Source organism: Pelecanus crispus, chromosome 6 (assembly GCF_030463565.1).
Source record: "Pelecanus crispus isolate bPelCri1 chromosome 6, bPelCri1.pri, whole genome shotgun sequence".
NCBI classification, from domain to species: domain Eukaryota; kingdom Metazoa; phylum Chordata; class Aves; order Pelecaniformes; family Pelecanidae; genus Pelecanus; species Pelecanus crispus.
In genome coordinates, this window is record NC_134648.1 from 31,339,266 (window position 1) to 31,362,094 (window position 22,829).

Here is a 22,829-nt window from a genome sequence, read left to right on the forward strand (position 1 = left end):
TGTGTATTCAGCCATCTGATTCAGACCCTGTGTAGTTTTAGTGTCTCACCTGCTGCCCCAGTCTTCCCACTGACTCCAGGTACTGCAGTGCTGTTCTCAAATTGCTCCAGGGGTATGTCATCCAGGGAGCTGTCCTGAGCCGTCAGGTAGGCTTTTCCTCCTCCTCCTGCTGCGATGAGCAAAGGTTCGAAAATCCCATCCTTCTGCTGGAAAACCCCCCATCAGACATCAGAAAAAATTCACATCCCTTGGATATGTGAACTCACATAAACTCATCAAAAAGCGTGAAAGCATCCCAAAGAAGAGTGGCCCGAGGCCAGGGCAATGCTACTGATTGTTTCCTAACTGCATTACAAAAATGTTTCACACAGTGTTTCTGTGTACAGGAATAACTGTTTAACTGAACACCAGGGGTTTGGGTTTGTTTTTTTTTTCGGTAGGACTGCTGCCAGTATTACAGTGGGATCCTGGTGTGATTCCCAGACCTGAGCTGTCAAGAACTGAGGAACCAGTTCAGCTAGCTTAGTGACAGTAACAAGTATGATCAAGGATATGAAAAGAGATAAAGAATTTAAATTAGAGACAAAAATACAAAGAGAGACAGAAGGATAGGGAAGGAGGGAGGGAGGGATTGAGAGGGAGAGTCGTTTTTCATAACCTTTTTTTAAGAACTGAGTATCATATGCCATGACTGACAGTGAAAGCTAGCTGCTCTGCTGGACACTGCTTATGCATAATGCAAAGAGGAAATACTTACTCTAAAGATGTAGGTTGCTCCTCCTCCGCCCCCACCTCCTCCAGCCCAGTCCTTCAGGTCCTTTTTTTTTTTGTAATCTTCTTCAATGAGAGATGACTCCCCTAAGCAGATCTTCTGAGTTTCAGGATTGCCCTGAAAGGAGACAAGAGATGCACTCAGATATCAGCAAGAGGCAATGCCAAAGGACTTTCAAATCATTTGGTCTAGCATTAGAAGACACATATACAAGCATTCATGTCACCAGTTTCTGTTTGCCATGAGTGGGTTTTTTTGTCCTTACATATGTCTAATACAAGGGCCATTGTAGTTAGTGGGAAGATTCCCACTGGTTTCAATAGGCCTTGGATTCCGACCTTAGTATTTAAACTTAGAGACTATCTAACACAGTGCAGCCACAACGCTGCTGGATGCTTCCATAAATAATATTAAATTATCTGAAATCCTGGCAGACAGAAAGAAACCTAGGCTGTGGAAAAATAAGAGAGGGAGCACACAACTCTCGCCTGCTAGCTCCCTGCTTAAAATAAGCAGAAGAAAGCTGATGAAGAACTTCTTTCAAACACCAGGAGCTTAAAGCAAAGTTCCTGTGGGCTTCATATTTGTTTGTGCATTTTGGGATTGTTTTTCTTTTCAGAGTTCTTTATATTTGTTTTGAGATTCCTTCTAACTTGGTTTATTGGTTCTTCCCAGTCTCCTGACTGGATTTCATTGCTGGATCCTGGGTTTTCTATCTTTCACCACCAAACTCCAAGCCACCCACTGAATCTCAATGAATCCTATGTGCAAAGTGTCTGCCCACATGTGCTTGTGCAGCCCTCACCCCAGGGCAGGCATCCTCCCCCTGCTGCCCCACTAAGATGTACAGCAGCTCATCTTTCTCCAGCTGGAAGGTGGCCGAGATGAAAACCCCATGGGACCTCTTATTGTGGTTTTTGGCTCCCTTCCCTCCAGCTGCTCCATAGGCAGAAATCCTGGAAGAAAAAGTAAGTAGTTAAAGAGGCAAATCTTACACTTCTCATCCCCAAAGCAACTCCATCTGCAAGCTCTCCCCATCCTGCATTCCCAAACAGGCATTGCTCCAGAGCAGGCTCCCCTGCTGCAGCATCTCATGGCTGTTCTTTGTCTGAGACCCATGCAGCTGAGGCTGCTCAAGAGGACAGACCAACTCTACACCAGAGCACTGGAGACGGAAACTTCAGGAGCAAATAGCATGAGCTGGTGTAGCCAAATCTAGAAGACCAAGGCTTTGGGACTGAAATGATGGCAGCACTTCCACTTGACGGCATGCCCACAGCCACTCCTGTTCTGATCTCTTCTAAGTCACCACTCCACCCTTCCATGCTTCGCGGTAGCTCAGACAGATCCTTACAGCTAGTGCTCCTACTTCTCTCTTACTTCATTGCCCTCTCCACCCACTCAGTACAGCTGGTCCCACACTTATGCTTGCTGAAACTCCACAAACAAAAAGTAGTTAAACGTGGCTGCCTCTCCAGCACACATTGATACTCACCTGTATCGGTTTGTGGCTGGCACTCTCCAGACTTGCACTCCCCGGAACCTGCCCTCTTTCTCCACAGTCACCGACACATTGCTGTTCTTATAGGCACTGTCACACTGAGCTTGAGTTGGCCCATACGGACCGCTGGCACCACATGTTGTGAACCACCACAGAACAACAGATGTGTCCCCTGTGACCAAAAGAGCAAGAGCTGGGGCAGATGTGAACTTCCCTTTATTTCTGAGACATGTGCAATAACTCACAAAACTATATAACCAAAGGGCAAGCATCATTGAAACAAACAACTGTTCCTGTTGATATCTTTCCTTAATGATCCTTCAAAACCAAAATTCACATTATTACTCTTTACAAAGAACATTAATGATTTTTATATAAAAACCAGATGATCAAGAGAAAGACTATGTTGCAGCATTATATGCTATCTACAGGGCTTTAAAACTCAAAACACCTATTTGATCACATGCTTATTATTATAACGATACAAAAAATGCTTAAACTTGCATTTAAAATGTTGAGGACTTGAAAGCCAGTACATGCTAAAGTTAAATTTATGTGTTCAACTTTAGTGCAGCTTCCTCATAATACAATCCACTAAGATACCACCCTTAATTATATGATCACAGAGTACTTACACTATTCCAACTTTATTCTAGTCATAGCACAACTGCTGCTCTGTATATAGTCACTGTTTGCTTTTTTCCCCCTCTCACCTGTGTACTATTTAATAAATCAAGGGCTGCAGATAAACCCCATCAATTGGAGGGGTGGGGGGGTGGACTTCTCAGAAGGGGTTTATCCAAGTGTCTCACACACATTATCAAATTTCTCTTCTCAGTGCCAGTATGAAGCAAGGAGATATTATTCAACTTTCCAGATGAAAACTGAAGCATATATACAGAAATAACGGTTGAAAACATCTGTCATTACAACTAGTCATCATCTATGAAAGGTGGTGAAAGTTTTAAGTGACTTGTCTCAGGCTTGCACAAGAACCCTGTGCCAGCAGCAAGTCAGGAGGACAGCCTCTTGCTACTTTCAGCAGGGGCCTTTTTCCTCCAAGCAAATTTTTTCCTGGCCCTCAGTAAGCATTATTCTGTTGCTTCTACAACACAACCCTTGTCCAAGAACCAAACATATCCATCTCATCCACTGAATGAGGCCTAAGAATAAAACTATTCAATAACATATCTAAAAACTGTATGATGCAGTGCATGCACAAGGGCCAGAGTCAGAAGTAGAACTGTTTAAGAGCTGAATGATTAAAATATCAGTAAAAATCACAAACCTTTAAAAGAAAAATTCTAATCTTGTTTAAATGAAAAGGCAAGCAAAACTATCCCCAACAGATGTCATCCTGTGAACATGCAGATGGCTCATTGGGGTAAGAGTGTTAGCTACATTACAGAAATCTCTGCCCCTTGAGCTAACAGGACTGACAGCAGTACAGATTGTCACATTTCAGGTGGACACAGTCTTCAGGAGGTGGTGCAGTCACACACAGGTATTTGTTGGCAGCAAAGCAGCCTCAAGCACAACCTCCCCTCCTCAGCCCTCGTTCAGACAGCTCTTCTCACCCACACAGTTATCTGCCCTCCAGAGTGGCAGTCTCTACTGCTATCAGTAAACTGGTCCCCAGTGTCCCCTGTTCTCCTAGTTTTCCATGCAGTTTTTCTCCTCAGATCCTCACTTACTTCCCCTTCCTGGATCTTCATCGTTACACCCCTATTCTCCACTCATTACGTTCAGCTTCACTGCTCACCAAGTCCCAGTAAATCTCTTTCTACCCGCAGCTTGCTGTACTAGTCTACACCTTTCACTCCTGAGCTGGCTTTTGTGCACTCCAAATTTGAGTCATGCAGCTTCTGCTTTTACTTAAAGCTTCTTTACTTAAAGATTCTGCTTTTCTTTAAAGAGGTCCTGCTATTTAAGGACTAGTGAGTTGGGGTCCATCAAACTGCTGCTCTATAGCCAGACAGAGACTACCTGACACGGTCTCCACATCTTTAGGATGGATTATATTTAGTTGCCCTGTTGCTATAGGGCAGGCAGATCACACACAGGAGATGGGAAGGGAGACACCTTTTATAGACAAGAGACAGGTTTTCAGTACTGAATCATGTACCTGGGAGGGAGGGCTCTTCCAGGGGGTTCAGAAGGTGCTCATCCAGGATACTAATCTCCCGTGGGTACTGGCGCTTCCCACCAAAATTATTTAGTTGTCTTCCTGTAACAGTTTGTAGAATGGATGAGAAAAATGTGAGGATGGTAGAAAACAGAGATGGAAAATTTAAAGATCACATGAATGAACCAAGTAAAACCATTTGGTTAAAATAAGTAAATAGTATCTTGGACAGAAAAGGTGTTTTAAACAATCATAAATTTTATTAGTCTTTTGGGTCCATGTCTTGGGTTAGCTACTTCTATCTGTGTTGAAATCAGTGAACACAAACTCTTTGTGTTATCCCATGCAGGCTCACCTGCAGGATAAGCTCCTTGGCCAGCAAACTGCACTGGCTGTTATTACAAGAGACTTCAGGAAAAGCATAGTGTGGGAGAACAGATATCGGGTATTGATGCTCTGCTGGTCAAAGGGGCAGGTGACAATTCTGGACTGCCAAACGAGTGGAGGTGATAGCAAAAATTGTTATCTTTGGTTCTGAATGGCGTCATGGTAAGTAAACCAGCCTAACAGATAGCTCCCCTCTCAGCAACCAACTTTGAGCACCTCAGACCTTGCTTAGAGAATAAAATGCTAAATAAAATTACATGTCTTACTAACATACACAGTTAAGAAACAGCAGCATACCCTTGACATAAGCCATAAATCTTTGGACAAACCTTTTGAAAAACACAGAGCAAACCACTACATTTCTGACCAGTGAAACAGGCCTTTAAAAGTCAGCCCTTTCTCAGAGAGGGGGGACTTCAAAGCAAGTGCTGATCCAAAGCATCTGAATGCACTGAGAACACCACACAACCAAAGCTGCCTTACAACAAGAAAAAGTAATAACTGAACCCTTGTCTGATAATCTACAAGCATCCTGTTTCAATAGTTAAATTACCCATTTTTATGCAGATCTTTGATTGGAAAATCTCTGTAAGAAAAAGGAGATACTTCCTTCCATTTTATGAGCCCTCAGTTAATTTAATACTGAACATTTTTCATTAGTTGAAAAACATTACAAATATTTCATTTTGTTCCAGTTGTGAGAATCTAACAGCTGTTTGATGCTCTATTCAAAAGAGAGTCACTCAGTTCCAGCTGGACAATTATATCTGCCACAAAGCCACTGCTCTAAATAGCAATAATTAACACCCTTGTTAGCTGTGTCAGAAAGGCCAAATAACTAATTGAAGCATGGAGACCTTGCTGAGCTTTTACTCCTGCGAATATTCCCCCCCAGGTCTGACTGAAAGCACACTGATGGATGGAAGTAAAAGGGAGCTTTATACTGACACACTCTGTTCATACTGACATAGAGAACTTCAATGGATGGAGTTGTCAAGCCAGCAAAAAATGAAATTAACCGAAAACAAATGATCTGGATCAAAGACAAGAAGGAAAACCAAATGAAAAAGACAATGCACAGCCAGAAAAGATGCTTGGTCTCCCAGGGCCTGCACTGAATTATGAATCCCAAAGGTCACAACAGTTTCAGATACTTAGAGACGTACAAGAAGTCTAGTTACGTTTGTCAGAGCGAAGGAATGTAAATCACTCTCTGAAATAGAGAGTCAGTCTGTGTGTCTGCACGGATTTTTTTGCAGCATCCCAACTGAGTATCCAAAGGCAATGCCTCGTTTCCAAACAAACAATCTTTCCTCCTTCTCCAAACAGTCTCAAACCCTCAACGCACTAGAAGAAAGCTTCTGTCTCCTCTATGCTCAGCAGCAGACAAGCTGCAAGACAGGCTGAGCATCACCCTGTCCACATGAGCTGTTAACTCTTAGAAGGCTTATATTTTATGCGCTGTCAGACATGAATTTGTAAGGTGGCATTTTCTATAAACACGGTGTAGCCCTGGGATCCAGGAGCTGGTGCTCCAGCCTATTTTAGCTTCCACTTCCTCCTCTGACAGCCAACATGTTGACTGTAAGTGAACAGAAGGGAACAAGACTTAATTCATATTAAGGTGTACCTATATCAGAAAAATATGAAGAGCACAGGACTCCTTTCTCCAGGATTTAGCTAATGCTGTTGATTTCCACACTGAAAAGGGACAGAGGGAAGTGTAAAGGAGAAAGACAGGGCATCTCGTGCAGGCAAAGAGCTGAAGTAACTCACTCTTACTTCCCTGTCTCTGAGACTGTAATGAAAAAAGACATAGCAGTCCTGGGGCCGGGATTAATCAAAGTAAGGTGCCCCACAGGATTCTCAAAGCATGCATGGTCCCCTCAGAGATCTCACCTTACTGATGCAAGTTGGGGTGTTCCTGGAAGCTTCTCCAGCTTGTCCTGGAGTGGGACAGAGAATGAGGAAGCTGCACCAGCTTCCGCCTTCCCCATCCCTTTGGTTGATTTGTTGCATTTCTAGTCAACACCATCTTAAATCAGAGAAATGAGGCAGTAATGAGGCTTGAACCACCCCCCACCATTCACCTCAAGCGATGAGACTGGTAGGTCAGCAGAACCAGACTTTGCTGGGTCAGGGACTCCAAAGTCAAGAACGAGAGATATGTTATACAAAAGCTGTCTTTGGACAGTCTTGTCATTTATAAACCAGTCTTCTGGGAAATTGTAAATGATGCACAGAACAAAATGTAATCCCTACGTCAGGGCAGTAGAGTGCACTTTGATAGACCACAGACCTGTGATCTTAAGTGGAACAATATAATGCGCGGAGCACCAAAAGGTGATAGTAAAAGCAGTGACCACAAAAGCACTGAGAAGGGCAACAATCAGCACTCTATCTGCTGTGCCAACCCATGTTTTCATACTTAGACACTCGAAATTCAGACCTCTTCCTGTGAAAGCACTAGTTCACTAAAACGATAAAATATCTTTATGCCTGTCCCCTAAAAGTTCTCACAATGAACCAGACTGATGTCATCTGGTCTGTGACACCATCTTACACAAGGTGATTGTATGAACCAGAAGGTGGTTTCATCTCACCTTTTTTACAGGGAAAACACCTGTCACTGCCCAGGAACTGCCATCCAAAAAATGGTCTGTTTGGTTTTTGTCCTTATTGATGTCCCCTGAGCTGCCCTCACTACCCAGCTATTTTCCTCCTAAATCTTACTGAATCTTTCCTCTCGATTTTGAAGTATATGGAAAACCTGACCTTCTTTTCCAGCTTGCATACAGACAAGCAGTGCTTTCAGAGTCTGCACTGAGCTTTGTAGAGCAATTGAACTTACAGGATTGAAATAGATGGAGAAAATAATATTTACATCCTAACAAGCAGCGAATTCTTTCTTCCCTCCTGCTGCCCTCATGCAAAGAATTCACTGCTTGGATCTTAATTGGCTCCATCTCTGACATCTGAAACCTTTCCTTGCCAGGGAGAAATAATTTCATTACTGAAAACACAGCAGAGCTGCTAGGCTTCTCTGCAACCTAACTGAATTAAGTCATGAGAAGACAAATGCAAGGGGGTTGCTTTCAGAGGCGAGAAAACATCAATTTGCAAAGAGGATTCAAGGAACAGTGGCAAGTGCAAGCCTTCCGAGAAACATGTTTCTTTCGTGATGTCTTTCTTCCGCATGAGTCACACGTCTCCTGGTCACACCTTCAGATGGGGTTAAGTGGCAGCTGCTCCTGGACATCAGTGTGATTTATACTAATTGAAAATGAGGAGTAACTTGGGCGATCTAATGGACAAGCTCTGATAACATTGCTGCAGCAATGTTTAAGCCCCACCTATTTGCCAAAGGATACATCCCTACACCAGAGCCAGCAAAATGTCTGCAGGTAAACTGGAGGCTGTATTTGCTCTCAGGAGGGCAGTAAACTCCAGCAGTTGGGTGCACATCAGCTGGCACAAGAGCATCCAGAATCACTCCCTTCAGTTTCCTCAAAAGATTTCAAAACAAAAGTATTAGCATGGAGGTGCCAAAGTGTTTGGGAGACAGGGGTGTTAAGGAGCTGGAGTGAACTAATGACATTACCGTCAAGGAACATCTCTTCCTCCTAATTTCAAAAGAAAATGTACATGCTCAGCATTTTATAGAAGGGTGGTTTCAGTGCCCACGGAACAAAGGGACGGAGAACAGGAGACTGAATTAGACAAAGGTGAGAAGGAAAAGGGGCTTTTGTTGATGAACTTTTAACACGTCTGTTTTGACATAAGCCTTCCCACATGTTATGTTAGGCTGCAGCTAGCCTCTGCAGGGACATGTTATTACCCTAAATGCTGACACACTGGGTGTGGTGACACATGAAGAGTGGCACAGGACCACCGATGCACATTTTGTCTGCAGCAGAAGTCACAATTCAAGTGCTGCATATTCTCCAGTTCCTTTACAACAGAGCACACAGGCTTTTTTTCCAGGGACAGACAGAAGGCAGTTTCTAATATTTGCAAGAGATTCAAGTATCCAACCTCTTTCCACTTATCTGCTAAGAAAATCCAACTCTTGCTAACGTGCTTCAGAGGGTAGCACTGGCTCCGTTTTTCAGTGGAATACATTGTTGTCAGTTGCATTCGCAGTAATGAAGCAAAGGAAAGCACGTCTGTTATGTATCTGGCAGTGACAGTTGACATACCTCCTTGCAGGGTAAAACTAACTTGTTGCAATAATCTAAACTTTATTGTCAGAGAGTCACTTTATTCCTTCATTTTCTTCCTTTCCTTCACTAAAATACAGTGACTTTCCCCTTTGATTTCCACAAATTCCCTTCAGCTATCAATCGCCAGGGTGCATGGGTCAGAGGGGACTGCTGAAGAACAGTGTGATGTAATCCTTCTATTTAGAGGCTAAGGAATAAGTTAAGTGTTTCTTGCCAAGACACACAGACAGGTCTCAACTATGTGATACAGGATATCCCAGATTAGAGAAAAGAAATAGTACTAAGAGACTCTGACACACTGTAAAATTGTCTCTACTAGCAACCTTCGGTAGGTCTGAGATAAAATGGCATTGTGCTGTAAAAGCTAACACAAATGATCCATGTGCACTCTGTGGGGGGAACAGAGCATATGTGTCTTGGATCTGTGGGATGCTAATTACACTACTCAAATTCTTTAAGGGATTCTACAACATTTGTGGCTCACCGTCAGTGAAGCAGTCCAGTCCAAATGTAATATTGTCGATAGCAATGTCAGCTTGGGAATTCCAGCCCCAGGTTGCCAGGAGTTGCAGTTGAAACCTTTGCAATAAGACAGAAGTTTTAGAGAAGACAGACAAAGGGGCGGGGAGGGGAAAAAACCTAAAAATACAATGTTCCTGTATCATCAAATCATGATCATCACTACTTAGAATGTTTCCCCCAGACAAGCCCAGCTGAGCAGCCAAAAGGGCTGGCTAGAAATCTTATCCACACATCAGCAATTAGTAAGGACCAACCAACATTCATATAATGCTACTTTTCACTGGGGAACAAGAACGAGAGCACTGCTTCCCTTGTCATGTGCACACACATGACACAAGCTGCTGTCCCTCACTAATATTTATACACAATCAATAATCCTTATTCAATTGCTATAAACAGTAAGAGGGTTAGACATGCACAAAAGGGAAGGGAAAAAACAATCTCCATCCCCAAAGGGCTAGCCAGAATAAAAACTGAACCGAACAACAATACCCAAACAGACAGGAATCTTGGGCCTGATCCTCAGCCAATGTAACTCAACAAGGTTACATGAGTTTATTTCAGCTGAATGTCAGGGAATTTCAAATTTCAGCCATAACTCCCTGAAGTGTTTGCTTTCTGGGCTGTCTCATGTTTATTACCATGACCAGGTGTTAGCTACTTATCTAGGATGTCTGTCATGTCCCATGTGCATTGACACATTCTGAATTCACAAGGAGGAAAGAAAGTGGGCTGAAGGATCTCCTTCTAATGGATAGAACAGAATTGTTTTTCATTAAATTTCAGAAATAAACAGATGTCTGATGTCCAGTCCATTTAGAGCTTATTAAAAGCATAAGGAAAGGACTTCCACTGCTGTCACTGGTGAAGCTCAACGATGATTTATGAGAGATCAAGTGCTGACCTGCCTAATACATTAATCAGTCAGCCTAGGAACACGCTTGTCCCGAATTAGCGGCAATAAAGCTTGTGTGTGTATTCCACCCACCAGCCAAATGTTGGTCCATATCCACAGTTAATATAATGTTGCATAGCTGCATCAAAATCTTTAGGGATAAGCTGCTTTTACCCCAACTCAGCAATGGCCGGCCCCTTGTGCTTAAACGAAAGCATTCACACCTACAGGATCTGAGCACTCTGGGAGTAAGTGTTGGTAGAGCAAATGTAAATCAAGGGGCCCTTGAATGAAAATTCTCTTAGCTATGGGGTTAGCAGGGGAACTTGCCATTAGACCCCTTCCTACAGGAACCTGCCTCTTTATTAGCAGATTTAGCAACACCTTTCCATTTTCAGACCTTGTACAGAAGTCCACTGATAGAAGACAGTAATTTCCCCGGTCACTTGATGGAAGAACATCACAGCACCCTGAGTCCAGGACTAGGGTACTTCGAGGACCCACAGCCATAGATACAGCACCACAGTCTACCCCTTACTTAAAGACACCCGTATTGCAGTGTACACTTGGTCAGGTCAATCTACTGCATCTGCATGGCACTGCGCTACAAGGTAGATTTCTGCTCCAGCTGAGTACAAGTGGGAGCCTGGGGAATGACCCCCCTCCTCCAGTGCATGAGAACAGACATCTCATAAGCTCTGGGCTCTGTATGCCTCCCCTTCCTCACAACTTCAGAAAAAGGGGAGGAATTTGCCTTTTGAACTCTGTGCTATGTTAGCCAGAGGGGTTTCCAGTGTTCCTGCTCATTGAGCTCATTTTGCTGACTCCAGCATATTACACTCTTCAGCTCTCTGATGTCTCTGGTCTTCTGCCTGCCTGATTTTCTTCTGACAGCAGCCTTGTTCCCCTGTGTGTGTGAACCAAGTGGGTGAATTTGCCAGCTGATCACCAGAAGCAGTTTTCCAAGTAGCTAGATGCCCAGCTGGGAGGGTGATCAGTGAACTGTGTAGTTTGTCTTCCTTCTCTCCTAAGAAATAAATTCATCAGAGGAAGCTGTTGGTAAAAACTACTTATATATCCCCTCCACGGCCGCCGCCTCCTATCTGCTAAGGCTTCTCTCCTTCTGGCGGGATCAAGCCATTCATGTCCTGCTACAACAACTATTTGTGTTGCAGTTCATGTCTACCCCTTCTCCTTGTATGATCTGTCCCCTCCCACCCACTTTGCTACTGGCTATCATCCCTTCAAGGAACGAGGGAAAAACATAGCCCTTTCATACTTTCTCGGGGACAGCAAGAGAAGGACAGGAGTTTCCTGGAGATTCAGAATACAGCAAAATGGCATGCCAGCCCAAACTCTGTGCTAAAAAATTCCCTAAGCACAGCATTGCTGGAGTTTGCATTACCAAGGAAAGCTGCCAGCACCCACGAATGTATAGGAAAGTAATTTATGGAGCTTTATACCAAACTGTGCTAAGATTGTGCAGCAATGTTCACCATACACCTCTGTTTACAATTGTTTGCAACTTTGCCAACCTTAAGCCTCTGTTTACAATTGTTTGCAACTTCACCAAACTTAAACCAATTTAGGCTGAACTTTTCTAATTTGGGTGATTTGGTATGACTTGCCTAGCAGTCAAAATTTTTGCCAGTGTTCAGGATGAGGCAATGCAGGGATTCATCATTTTGACCGTGCTTGAAAATGCTGACAACTTTTTAAGTGCTCTGTGCTACCAGGTACTGGAAGTGGGATCTGAAATTTGTGAGGAAGAGAGCCACGTGGCAGGGATGAGCTTTTTTCCCATTTGAATGAGAATCTATTCAAATTTTAGTAGAACATCCTTGAAAATTTAAAATCCCTGACACTTCCATGCTTGGTAGAATATTTTTAATCCTGCAGTCTCCTCTTCCCTGGATATCTTCAAGTCTGGGGCTAAAAGGTACTTTCCATAGTAGTGCTGTTATTAACTGTGTCAGGTCCCGCTTCAGATACCTGAAGTGAGATCTGTCCTTCCAAATTAATGGATACACGTTTTCTTCCCCAGCCATTCTTTCTTTTGCTGATCCTGGCCAAACAGGAGAACGAAGCTGCCTAAACTGAATCCGGAGCAAACAAAGTGGCACCTTGGAGAGGTTGGAGAGCTCCCTGGGAACTTTACAGGAGGGGAGTTTGGACTTGGTGTGCAGGGGTTTGGGCCTGAGATCTACAGAGAGAAACAAACAGCCCGTCAAACAGGAAGACTGGGAATAAACCTTTACTGTCGGTCTGGCATCATCGAAATAAAAGCGCACAAGAGATAACTAGGAAGAGAAGAGAATGGAATCACAGGAAAGTGAGTCAGACTTAATAAACAACAGACAGACACAGCACCTGCTGGAAGAGAGATGGAAACAAGAAGCAGGGAGTTCAGACAGGGAAATTATGACTGGAAGCGTGAGACAGATAAAATGGGTCCACAAATGGGAGCCTGAAGGAGAAGGAAGAGAGACCAAGTATATGAAAACAAAGAAAGGCACTGAGTGCTCACAGAAGCAGGTGAGATGGGACAGAAGGAGCAGAGCAGGGAAGAACAAGACAAGAGGCCCAGGATGGAGCCCAAGTGTCCTGGGAGCACAAAGACCAGGGTTTTCTCACTTGGGGCAAATAGCTGCAACACCTTCCAGCAAAGTGTGTGCTGCTTCTGGTTCTGTTATAGATCAGTGCAGCAAATGACAACTTACTACTGCTGTCAGTCACTTGGCTAGCTCAGGTAGCACAGGTCTGCTTGCTAGATTGAACAGTTCCAGCCTCACCCACAGTGATTGTCACTGTTGTGCCGCGTCAGTTTTCAATTTGTTTGAAAACGGCGTACAAAAAGGTTACAGGAAGTGAAACAAGATAGAACTACTTGAAACAGACTGTCATAATACATGCATGCATGACTTACCTACTTCTTTCATTTTGCCTAAGTGCTCAACTCTTTCAAACATTATGGTATTTGAATATCAATTCTTTTCATGCAGTGTTGGCTAGTGCTCCCTAAAGCCTCTTGCTGTCTATTCCCTCCTGCCACAGAAGATCCATTTCCCTTCAGAACTGAGGGCTGATGCAGAAATCAGAGGCTTCATGGCACAAGCATAAGGGACCATATATCGGAGGAGGCAGAAGGTCTTAAATACCTCTGAAGAGCCACTAAGACTCTGCTGTGGTTAGGTCTATGTGAAAGTGCCTGGGGAAAAGAGCTATTCTGGATAAATTCACTGGTTGTACTTTACATATGCAGAACTAAAGAGATGCTAATCCACAGGGCTCCAGACTGTGTCAGACAAGCATATTAAATACACTGCCAGCGTGCAGACTTATCCTATCCTAAAGGAATAATTCATGGCAAAGGTGTGTATGGTGAACACATGATAATGCTGAGACCAAAGGCAATCATGAAATTAAACTAGAAAGAGGGTGGAACAACATATTCTCTCTCTCTCTCTCTCTCTCTCTGCGTTTTACTGCTGCTTGGGTCTAAATTGCTATCACTTCCAGACCCAAATCCCTTAGCCTGTTACACAAAGATGCAGAGGATATTTGAAGTTAAAAGGAATCCCCTCACACCTTCTAATCCATGAAGTTTTTAGACATTATTTATTGCCAATATTAGGTAGATATTTTTCCATTTATAACATTCATTGTATAGACTTCGAGATTTTTTTTTCTTAAGTTTCACTCGAAACAGGGCTTCCTGAGGAAGATGCAAAAACACAGATTGGAGCAATTTAAAAATCATTTGTTTGTGTCATGCAAAATAACCAGCTGCCAACACCAGCTATATGGCTTGAGATCGAGTGACACTGGGTGAGGGAGGAGAAATACCTGATTAAAACCAGATTGGGCTTAAATTCTTTGAATCTTCAATATTTGACTTCCTCTGAAAACCAATGTCACGCTGTATTCACATCTAAAACTATGAAAGCTGTAATGCAAATCTGATTTGGTCAACAGTCTTTTCCTGAGATTGTTGCATCAGTGACATGGCAATGAATGATCTCCAATTGCCTAGGCTGCACAGATATAGATCCTAGAATAGACAGCTGTATTGGCTAAACTGTGGGTTTACTACTCATTTGACTTACATGACTGTTTTTACTGTGGGAGTACAAAGTGCAGCTACGCTAATACAGCTGTTTCCCTCGGAGCACTTTGCCTCTGTGAGTATACTGGCTTTCTCAGATTGGTAAAATATTTCTAGTACAGACACTTGCTATTCCCAATACCTAAGCACTATTTGAGGGTGCTTGTAAGTGCAGACACACGTTATGGGCGTGTGCTGAGCTAAGCTGAGTATGTGCATGGAGATATGCACATATGACAGAATACTTCCTCAGCAAGCAGAATTGCAGTACTCCTGAAATTTTTTCAATAGAAATGGCCCGGAAGAAGGCAAGAATGAAAGTGACGCTTCACAACATACTAAACCTTCACTTTGAACTAGAATTCTAGCTGAATCTCTAGGGTTTGATCCACAGTTTAAATCTTTTAAGGATTTCCATTGTAATCACCCAGGTTAATGTGTTGCACTGATACAGCTCAATCTATACCCAGGCACTATATAGAGGACAAAAGCACTCTGAGTGGAGAGCTGCCCTACCCCAAATCTAGATAAATCTAAATAACCCTGGATGCTGCCGGTGGACCTCTTACCTGTTCTGAAGCACTGGCATTGGTAAGGTGATGAGAAACCAGTGGTCACTCCAGCTCCCTGCTCTTTCCCACATTGGCAAGGTGATTGAAACTCCCTTTATCTCTTCCCTGACAGAGAAGGAGACGGTACCATTGTAGCTGCCAAAAACATGCACTGAGAATTGGATCTGTAATAGAGGAAGAAGAGAAAAAGAACGGTATCCTGTGATAAAAAGGGAAAGGTACTTCCTTCTTCCCTCCCTGGGGATTTGAGACATCAAGCCTTTGATCCTGGGTCAAATTGTTTAATCACGCACACCACTAAGGGCCCCATTGCTTGTGTATGACTCATCACTGTTCCTAGCACAGAATTTTCTCAGTGGAGACCCTAACTAACACTCCTGTTAGGCAGCTGTTCTCCAACCACTAACAACAATATCCATGCCCCCAGACACCATCTGGGTGAGAGAGCACTGGTTTCCTTGTTTTCTCCTTCAGTAAGCAGAGGAACACAGGCTTAAACTCTAGAAATGCTTTGTCATTAAATACTTCCACTAGAGTTCGGTTATTGCAGAAAAACAATCCTAATCACATTCCTCTTCAGTGTTCTCACCAGCTTAAAGATTCCTGTGAAAGGGTTTGAACCACAGTTTAAATCTTTTAAGGATTCCCATTATAAACACCCAGGTTAATCAGTTGCACTGATATGGCTCAATCTATACCCAGGCACTATATAGGGCACAAAAGCCCTCCAAGGGGAGAGCTGCCCTGCCCCAAATGCCCTTGAAATGAGGAATTAGGCCATCTCTAGAGGTAGGAAACCTCAATCCATACACTTGCTCCAAGTCATAGGCACCATCTGGACCATAGCACCCATATGACAGGTGAGCAACCTGGTATATTTTGAAGCAGGACTCGTTCCTCTTTCTTTGGGGCAACCACTTCCACTTTGCCAGAGCAAGAGACAACTGCTATTTCCACCACTGCTTTGACCGCTCAGTTGCTCTTTATATTACAGAGAGCACCAGCAGAAAAGGGAGAGCACACACACGCATATGCTGCAAAGAACAACCACAGGAAGTTCCTTGCTCCTGATATGTGGGTTCAAATCCTTGCCAGTGGAGGAGAGAACGGGTCCAGATCTCCTGCGACCTGTGCATAACCAACAGCTACTGCTTCTCTTCCTCCTGGTTTTGTGAACCTAGCTCCAAGTACATTTTATTTTGTTGGAACTACCCAACAAACTTGACCTGGATTTATAAATAAACATAAACGCTGAAGCTACATTTTTGGCACCTGCACTATATTTCTTTTGCCAGCTCTAATTAGGAGGCATCAAAGCTTTCTGTTTTCCCCTAGCAGGGTTGGACTTCAAACTTAGAGCTTAATTTTCCTAAGTGTTATGAGTACAACATTATTTAATATTTTTATTTCCAGCACCTTGGAGCTCCCCCTATTCTTTGTAGAGATTTGGGCTGAAGCAGGTTATGTCATTTTATCCATGCCAGGTCGCCCTCACCTTTTGAAATTCCTGAAGAATGTGAACAGAAGTTTATTATCTTCATCTGTTTCTGGAAAATCTAATGCCTACTAACTTCACACTCCTGTTCTCAGTGAAACTGTCAAGTTTGTTAACTCCTACAAAAGTATTGCAGAATTTATGAAGAGAAGTCTCAGCCGCAGGTATACTGACTGGCTCAACAGCCCAGACAGCCAGCTCCCTTTCCTACAAACCAAGGCCATCCCATACAATCCAGGTGCTGGGTACCCTTCAGAGGAATAGTCAGTACAGTTAGGCTGGGGAGTTTTCCATACTAAGGAGATGATTTGGGGGGTGCTTTCCTTACTGGGGGTGCACGTCATGTCTCCTTTCCAGTTTTCAACAAGTAACTAGCTAGGCGGTATAGTCAACTCTTCTGCTTTCCAGTGTTTTGTAGAGTGTGCAGAGGCACAGGAGAATGGGCTAATTGCTCAAACAGTGCCTACAGCCTGATGATTAACTCCACAAAGGTGCTATATACCTGGTAGTCTTCAGTGGCAATCCTGGCTGGCAAGCTGGTACTGTAAGCCTTGGCCATACCACTCGTCTGATTGCTGTCTGCTCGTAGGTAGAGGAAGTGCCCTGTGAACAGAAAAGTGAATCAGAAAAGACAAGATGATGTTTTGCCTTTTTTTTTTTTATACTCTCTTGAAATAATTTAACATCATTGTGCTGAAGCACAGTGTAAGTAAGATGACAAGCATGGCTTGAGAGCAATCTATTAGTGAGGATATAATAAGCACTCTGGTAGATTTCAGCAGCACAAAAGTCAACATCCCAAACCCTTTCCCTGAACATGAGTGCATAAACCTCAGACACCACTCAAGTATCTTCCCATACAGCGGCTCACACCAATCTACAGTGAGCTCCTGATCAGCCCTAATTCTTATACCATTAGCATCAATGACTCTTGCTGGGACAATTACTGGGCTGGAAGAGCTTATTTGCAGTCTTTGTTCCCAGGGGCAGTTTATACAAGCTCTCAAGAGACAAACAGGACACTCATATGGACGCTCTTCATTTTGACAGGGAACTGTGAGGCAAGACTCATCTGTGCTAAGACTTCTGACTTTCAACCCGAGTATGTGAGGGTCTGGCCTCCCTCCTTCCTATTTACCAAGCTGACAGTTCTGGGTATTATCTGACTCCTTTTTTTATTGTGGTATTCTAAGGCACAGAATGTGCATGATCACTTGGTCTTGGGGTATGCTTACATGTGATGCTCTTCCTAACCCACCGGCGGAGTCTGGCAAGAGTCTCCAAAAGATTTGTTTCTACAAGGTGCCTAGTTCTGTTGGGCAATTTTTACTTTGTGATGCAGCAGCTATCACGTTGCTGCTGAAGCACTCTGCAATTGCATAGCTCATAAGAGGAAGAAGGGAAGAGGTATATATAGACAAAAGAGAATTAACTATGCAATTTTTTTAAGGTGAAGGAGAATCCTAATCTCCAATAGTTTTGTGTTAACTTTTTGCAGAACTTGTTTCATATGAAGTTTTGAATCATGTTCAAAAGTTAATTTTGGCTACATTTAAAGTTATGGATAAATTATGATAAAGTTATAGATAATACTGATGCTAAAGTTGATTTGGCAATGATGCCAAAAATTTTAAGCCAATTTAAAAAAAACTAAGTTCAAAGCTATTGTATACACAGACACACACAGAGTGAGAGAGAACCATGAGGAACCTACCACCAGTGGCTTGCAAGGTAGACCCTACAAATGAGTCATCTTGAATCATTTCAGTAAAGCCCCGAATAGACCAAGGAGATGCTGCAGTTTCATTCAGTGTCCAGCCACATGGACCCTCTTCAAAAGAACAATGTGAGCCCTCTGGGAGACTGTCTACAATGGAGAACAAGAAAAAGCAGGAAAATAGGAGAAACTTGATTATGGAAGAACACAAACAGCAGCAAAAGTCAAAATTCATTGTGCTTGTCTAAGCTACCCAACTTACGCTACACATTTTTTTCAATGTCAAAATATTAATAGGTCTCATTTATTTATTTCCGGAGTCACCATCAAAAAGCCAACACTTTGCTTCTGGAGATATTTGAGACTTTGCAATTCTGTTCTGCTCTAGGTACTGTGCAAAACTGCAGCTCCCACAATCTAAAGAATGGTAAATCACTGCCATATGTTTGTAAAGGCTTTGCTGTATATGAAATTGCAGGCATTGCAAAGTTTTCTGTGTCCACTTCAAGGAAGGCAAATCAACAGATTATTTTAGATATCTGCCACTGTACTTGCAACAAAGCTAAATGATACTTCTTAGGACCACATGACCCCTGAGTCAGGGGATTTCTCTGTCATGATGTGCAAGATGAGCTCTGAACTGGGATCTTCGAGGGACAGACTTATGACTCTGTTGGTGGCTGGCACTAGAAAGATGATCAGCACCTTCCACTGAAGGGAGGTTCAGACCTTGGGTCCAGCAGGAATTTCTCACCCAGCTACAGATATGTAAAGAAGGTTTTGCCTTTCTCTGAAGTAGCAGCAATTATGAAAGGCAGGTCATAGAGCTCCTTACTGCAATATTTAAAAACCCAACCCAAACCAAAAAACTCAAATTCATTTTATTCTAAATAGGGTGAATTTTCAAAGAGAATCTTGGTATCCAATTAATTTAAATAGGCTAAATTAGTTCAGGAGGCAAAATACTGAATTAATCTAGAGATGGACTCAATTTAACTTATTTTTCATTCTGTATTATTTCTTCTAATGGGATGGAAGTTCCCATAAAGTGCCATGCCACATACTCACCACACCTCACTCCTTCCTGTTCTTTGGCAGGGCAATCACTGATGAATTCACAGATTTGTAGGTGGCTGACACAGCCTCCATAAAGGCAGGGGAAGGTGGAGCCTTTGTTATATATAGAAAGATCTTGGTTTTCTTTATCTGAAGGAAAAAAGAGAAAGAAGCCCACAGATGAGTTGGCAGGATGTGTATGACCCTTCACTTGTACCAGCCTTCACGTGTAGAACCTCAGAAAGTGTCCTTTTGGTCATAAATGATACTCACCTCTGCTTTTTACCATGTAGGTTTCTATCCAGCATGAGATTCCTGCAGATCAGCTCTCATGGAGAGCAAATTTATTGCTCCTTTCTCTCTTTCGCACTGTCTTCTGCTGTGTTTGTGCCATCTTTAGATAATGGGGTTTATTGTTTGGGTGGTTTTTTGTGGGGTTTTTTGTGTTTGTTTTGGGTTTGTTTTGTTTTTTTTTTTTTTTTTTAAAAGGCACCTTGCAGTTTCCTACCATGGTGTGCTCCTCAGTTCTGCACACATGACTGTGCACCTGCAAGGCAGCTGTGGCATGCTGCATGACACTGCTGCTGGAGGCAGAGATACCCTCCTTAGCTCTGGTCCTGACAGACACGTTGCTATGCCCTATTGAGACTCAGGCTTAACTAACACTCGTGCTGCTGACACATTTCTGTGCCAGCTCTGTGGCACCCAGCCTGCGAAGAGAGCTGCTTCCCCAACAAGTCCGGCTCACTGTGCAGGAACTTTACTCATGCACCCTAGCTAGCCTAGTCTGTTACACTCCGTGAGCAGTTGACTGACTGCACAGGTACCCAGCAATCAGGCTGAATGAAATTTTTAAGTCTGGTATTTCCCAAAAGCTTGGCTCTCAATGCACCCAGCCTGTCCTTCCTGTGTATGTGTGTGTGCACAGGTCTGTTATGGACCTGCAGGTTTGTGTAGGTCTTTTCTGGACCTGCTCCCCTTTAGCAGAGCTCTGCACAGAAGTTCCACTGGGATTGTTACTGCTCTGGAAAAAAATGCAAAAGTTAGGGAACTGATTCCAGAAGCAAGACAAAAGGACAGCTCTGCAGCAATCCAGATACACAATCTGAAATACTGTTTCTTCGTGGCACTGTGTTGTGCTGGGTACATGCATCAACTCATTTAGGGACTGTTTGGGGGTGTTTAGCATACTACTTCAGGCTGCATGCATCCCCTCAAAACTCCATGACTGCTAAAAAACCCATTGCATTAAAAATATAACGTTTGTTAAATTAGAAGATTAATAACTGCAATAAAATTAAATCTCTAATATGATCAAAACCAGCCTCATGATATAGTTCTGGGAAACCAGTATTCTCTTTTTACATTACATTCCAAGCTATTTCTACAGCGTCTGCAAAATGGAGGCAATAACATTATATTAATGCATGAAAACCAGGAAGTGAAGATGATTATGTCTCCAACCTGCAGGCTGCCTGTGTTGACAGACTCCTGTACTTCCAAGAAGCCTAAATGACATTAGCAAGGTTCCGTACACCTACGGAGGATCATTTGCACGACATTCACAACAGGTCTGTAAGTGCCAGGTAAAACTGAGGATTTCTGAGCTGAGCACTCAGTAGTTTGGAGAAAATAATTACATTCCAATTATTTTCATTTTAGACAATAGTTCTCAGCCTGGCAGTAGCAAACAGACCCCATGGAGTGCAGATCAATGTTTCTTTTCTTTATAGATTTGGAAGATAGAGCCCCAGTAGGGAGAAGGCTTTGGTGACACAGGGTAGTCTTTTGTTCTTGATTATTTAAGAAAGAACAATATTAAATGCTAAAATAATCTAGGCAAAGACTTTTTTCCATCCCTGTTGCTGGTTGCAGCATAAGCTCTGTTGTTTTCTCATACAAAGATCAAGCAAAGCAAATCTGAAAAGCAGAGAGGATCACTTAAATCAGTTCTATAACTGAGCTTCAACCCTGCCTTTGGAGCATGTAAACATGCATGCATACCCACAAAACACATGCAAATGTCACCCTTGACAGGTAAGCACTGCCAGAAGCCCCAGAGGAGACTCAGCTTTCATTTATCTCCCAACTGACTGACTCCCTGACCATTCTCATCAATTTTGGTGAAGATGCTGCTCTCTTTTCTGACTGCATTTGCTTATTCCAAACCTGACTGTATTGCAACATACCATGAAAACAGTTCCTGAGTTGCAAGGAGCCCACTGCCAGTACTCCAACCTCTTGTGCTCCGCAGTTTGAATACAGCAAGGTGATTTTAAAAGGTCTTTCTATTTGGCCAATCTGGGCCATCAGGTATTTCCATTTCATCCTGGAAGACAACAAAGAGCTATCAGACATACAGCACATTGGAATCCATGGAGTCTCTAGCACAAAGATTCTGCACTGTACCAAATAGAAGTAATAGCATTCACACGGGGAATAGATCGATGAATGTAAACTCCAACATAACAAACAGGTGTTAATATAAAACAAGTGATGTTCAGCCTACCCAGCTCTTGTTCAGTTATCTTTGCTGCAGATCCTATTGCTAATGATGAAAATATCCAACCATTCCCAATGATTTTTCAGTTAAAATAGGGCTTAAATTATCACCAATTTTGGACACACACCCCCATATGTGCCTTCCACGTATACGGTTGTGTTCGCTCTTGCAAGTAGAGATCAACCAAGCAGCTACACAAGTCTCTGGATCTCCTCAAGCTAACACTGACATTGTATGTTCTGGAAGTAAATGTGTGGCCCTGAATGTTTCTTGGTTGTGTCAAGCATGAGAACATTTTTCTGTGTGTTTTCTATCTAATCTCCCAGCTTAACAAGCTAGAGTGCACCCACAAATCAAGGGGAAGAAGAGAAGTGGTGTTCCAGAAAATGCAGATTGCTCTGCCAATTTACATTTCACCACAGAACAAATGCCATAGCCCCTATACAGCAAAGGTTTCTCAACTGTGCAGCACTTGTGGCAGTTCAGAGAAAGACAGATGGTCCCATGCACTCTAATTTTAAAGATGGCCATTAGGCATCGAAAGCTAGAGAGAGATACCAAATGGGAATTTTCAAAGTACTTCTCTCAAATGAGTCTGATGGAAGTCAGGGTATCCTGGTGTAATTTAAAAAAAATCCAGCAGAATTCTTAAATGTATTTTTATTTTATTTTTATTTTTAAAAACTGTCCTTCTACCTCTTTTTAACAAGACAATAAAATACAGCTCAAACTATATGTTATTATTTTATAAAGGGGTTATAGGAAGGATAGTGACAAAGGAATCCTTGCTTTAAGCTCTTTCCTGAAAAGAGCACCAGACAGAGATAAATTTACCCATACCTGACATGCCACTGATGTTGCTTGGGGCACCCTGGACGAGTGACTCTAAGTCATTGCCAGTGGGATGATAAGAAGGGTTGCTCAGGCTCTGTTCCTAGTATTACTTTTTCATTTGG

General features: G+C 42.8%; 1 protein-coding gene across 1 annotated transcript in view; it reads right to left on the bottom strand.

Annotated features, from left to right (window-relative positions):
• The window catches only part of LTK (leukocyte receptor tyrosine kinase), a 100,845-nt gene that overhangs the window by 20,335 nt on the left and 57,681 nt on the right, over positions 1-22,829 (bottom strand). Inside the window, exons 5-15 of the mRNA XM_009479167.2 lie at positions 21,560-21,699; positions 19,383-19,520; positions 18,312-18,464; positions 17,100-17,200; positions 15,100-15,266; positions 9,493-9,587; positions 4,399-4,500; positions 2,268-2,445; positions 1,578-1,728; positions 758-889; positions 50-206 (exon numbers count right to left, since the gene is read on the bottom strand). Of these exons, the coding sequence (XP_009477442.2) occupies positions 50-206; positions 758-889; positions 1,578-1,728; positions 2,268-2,445; positions 4,399-4,500; positions 9,493-9,587; positions 15,100-15,266; positions 17,100-17,200; positions 18,312-18,464; positions 19,383-19,520; positions 21,560-21,699 (1,514 nt within the window). The remainder of the gene's footprint in view (positions 1-49; positions 207-757; positions 890-1,577; positions 1,729-2,267; positions 2,446-4,398; positions 4,501-9,492; positions 9,588-15,099; positions 15,267-17,099; positions 17,201-18,311; positions 18,465-19,382; positions 19,521-21,559; positions 21,700-22,829) is intronic.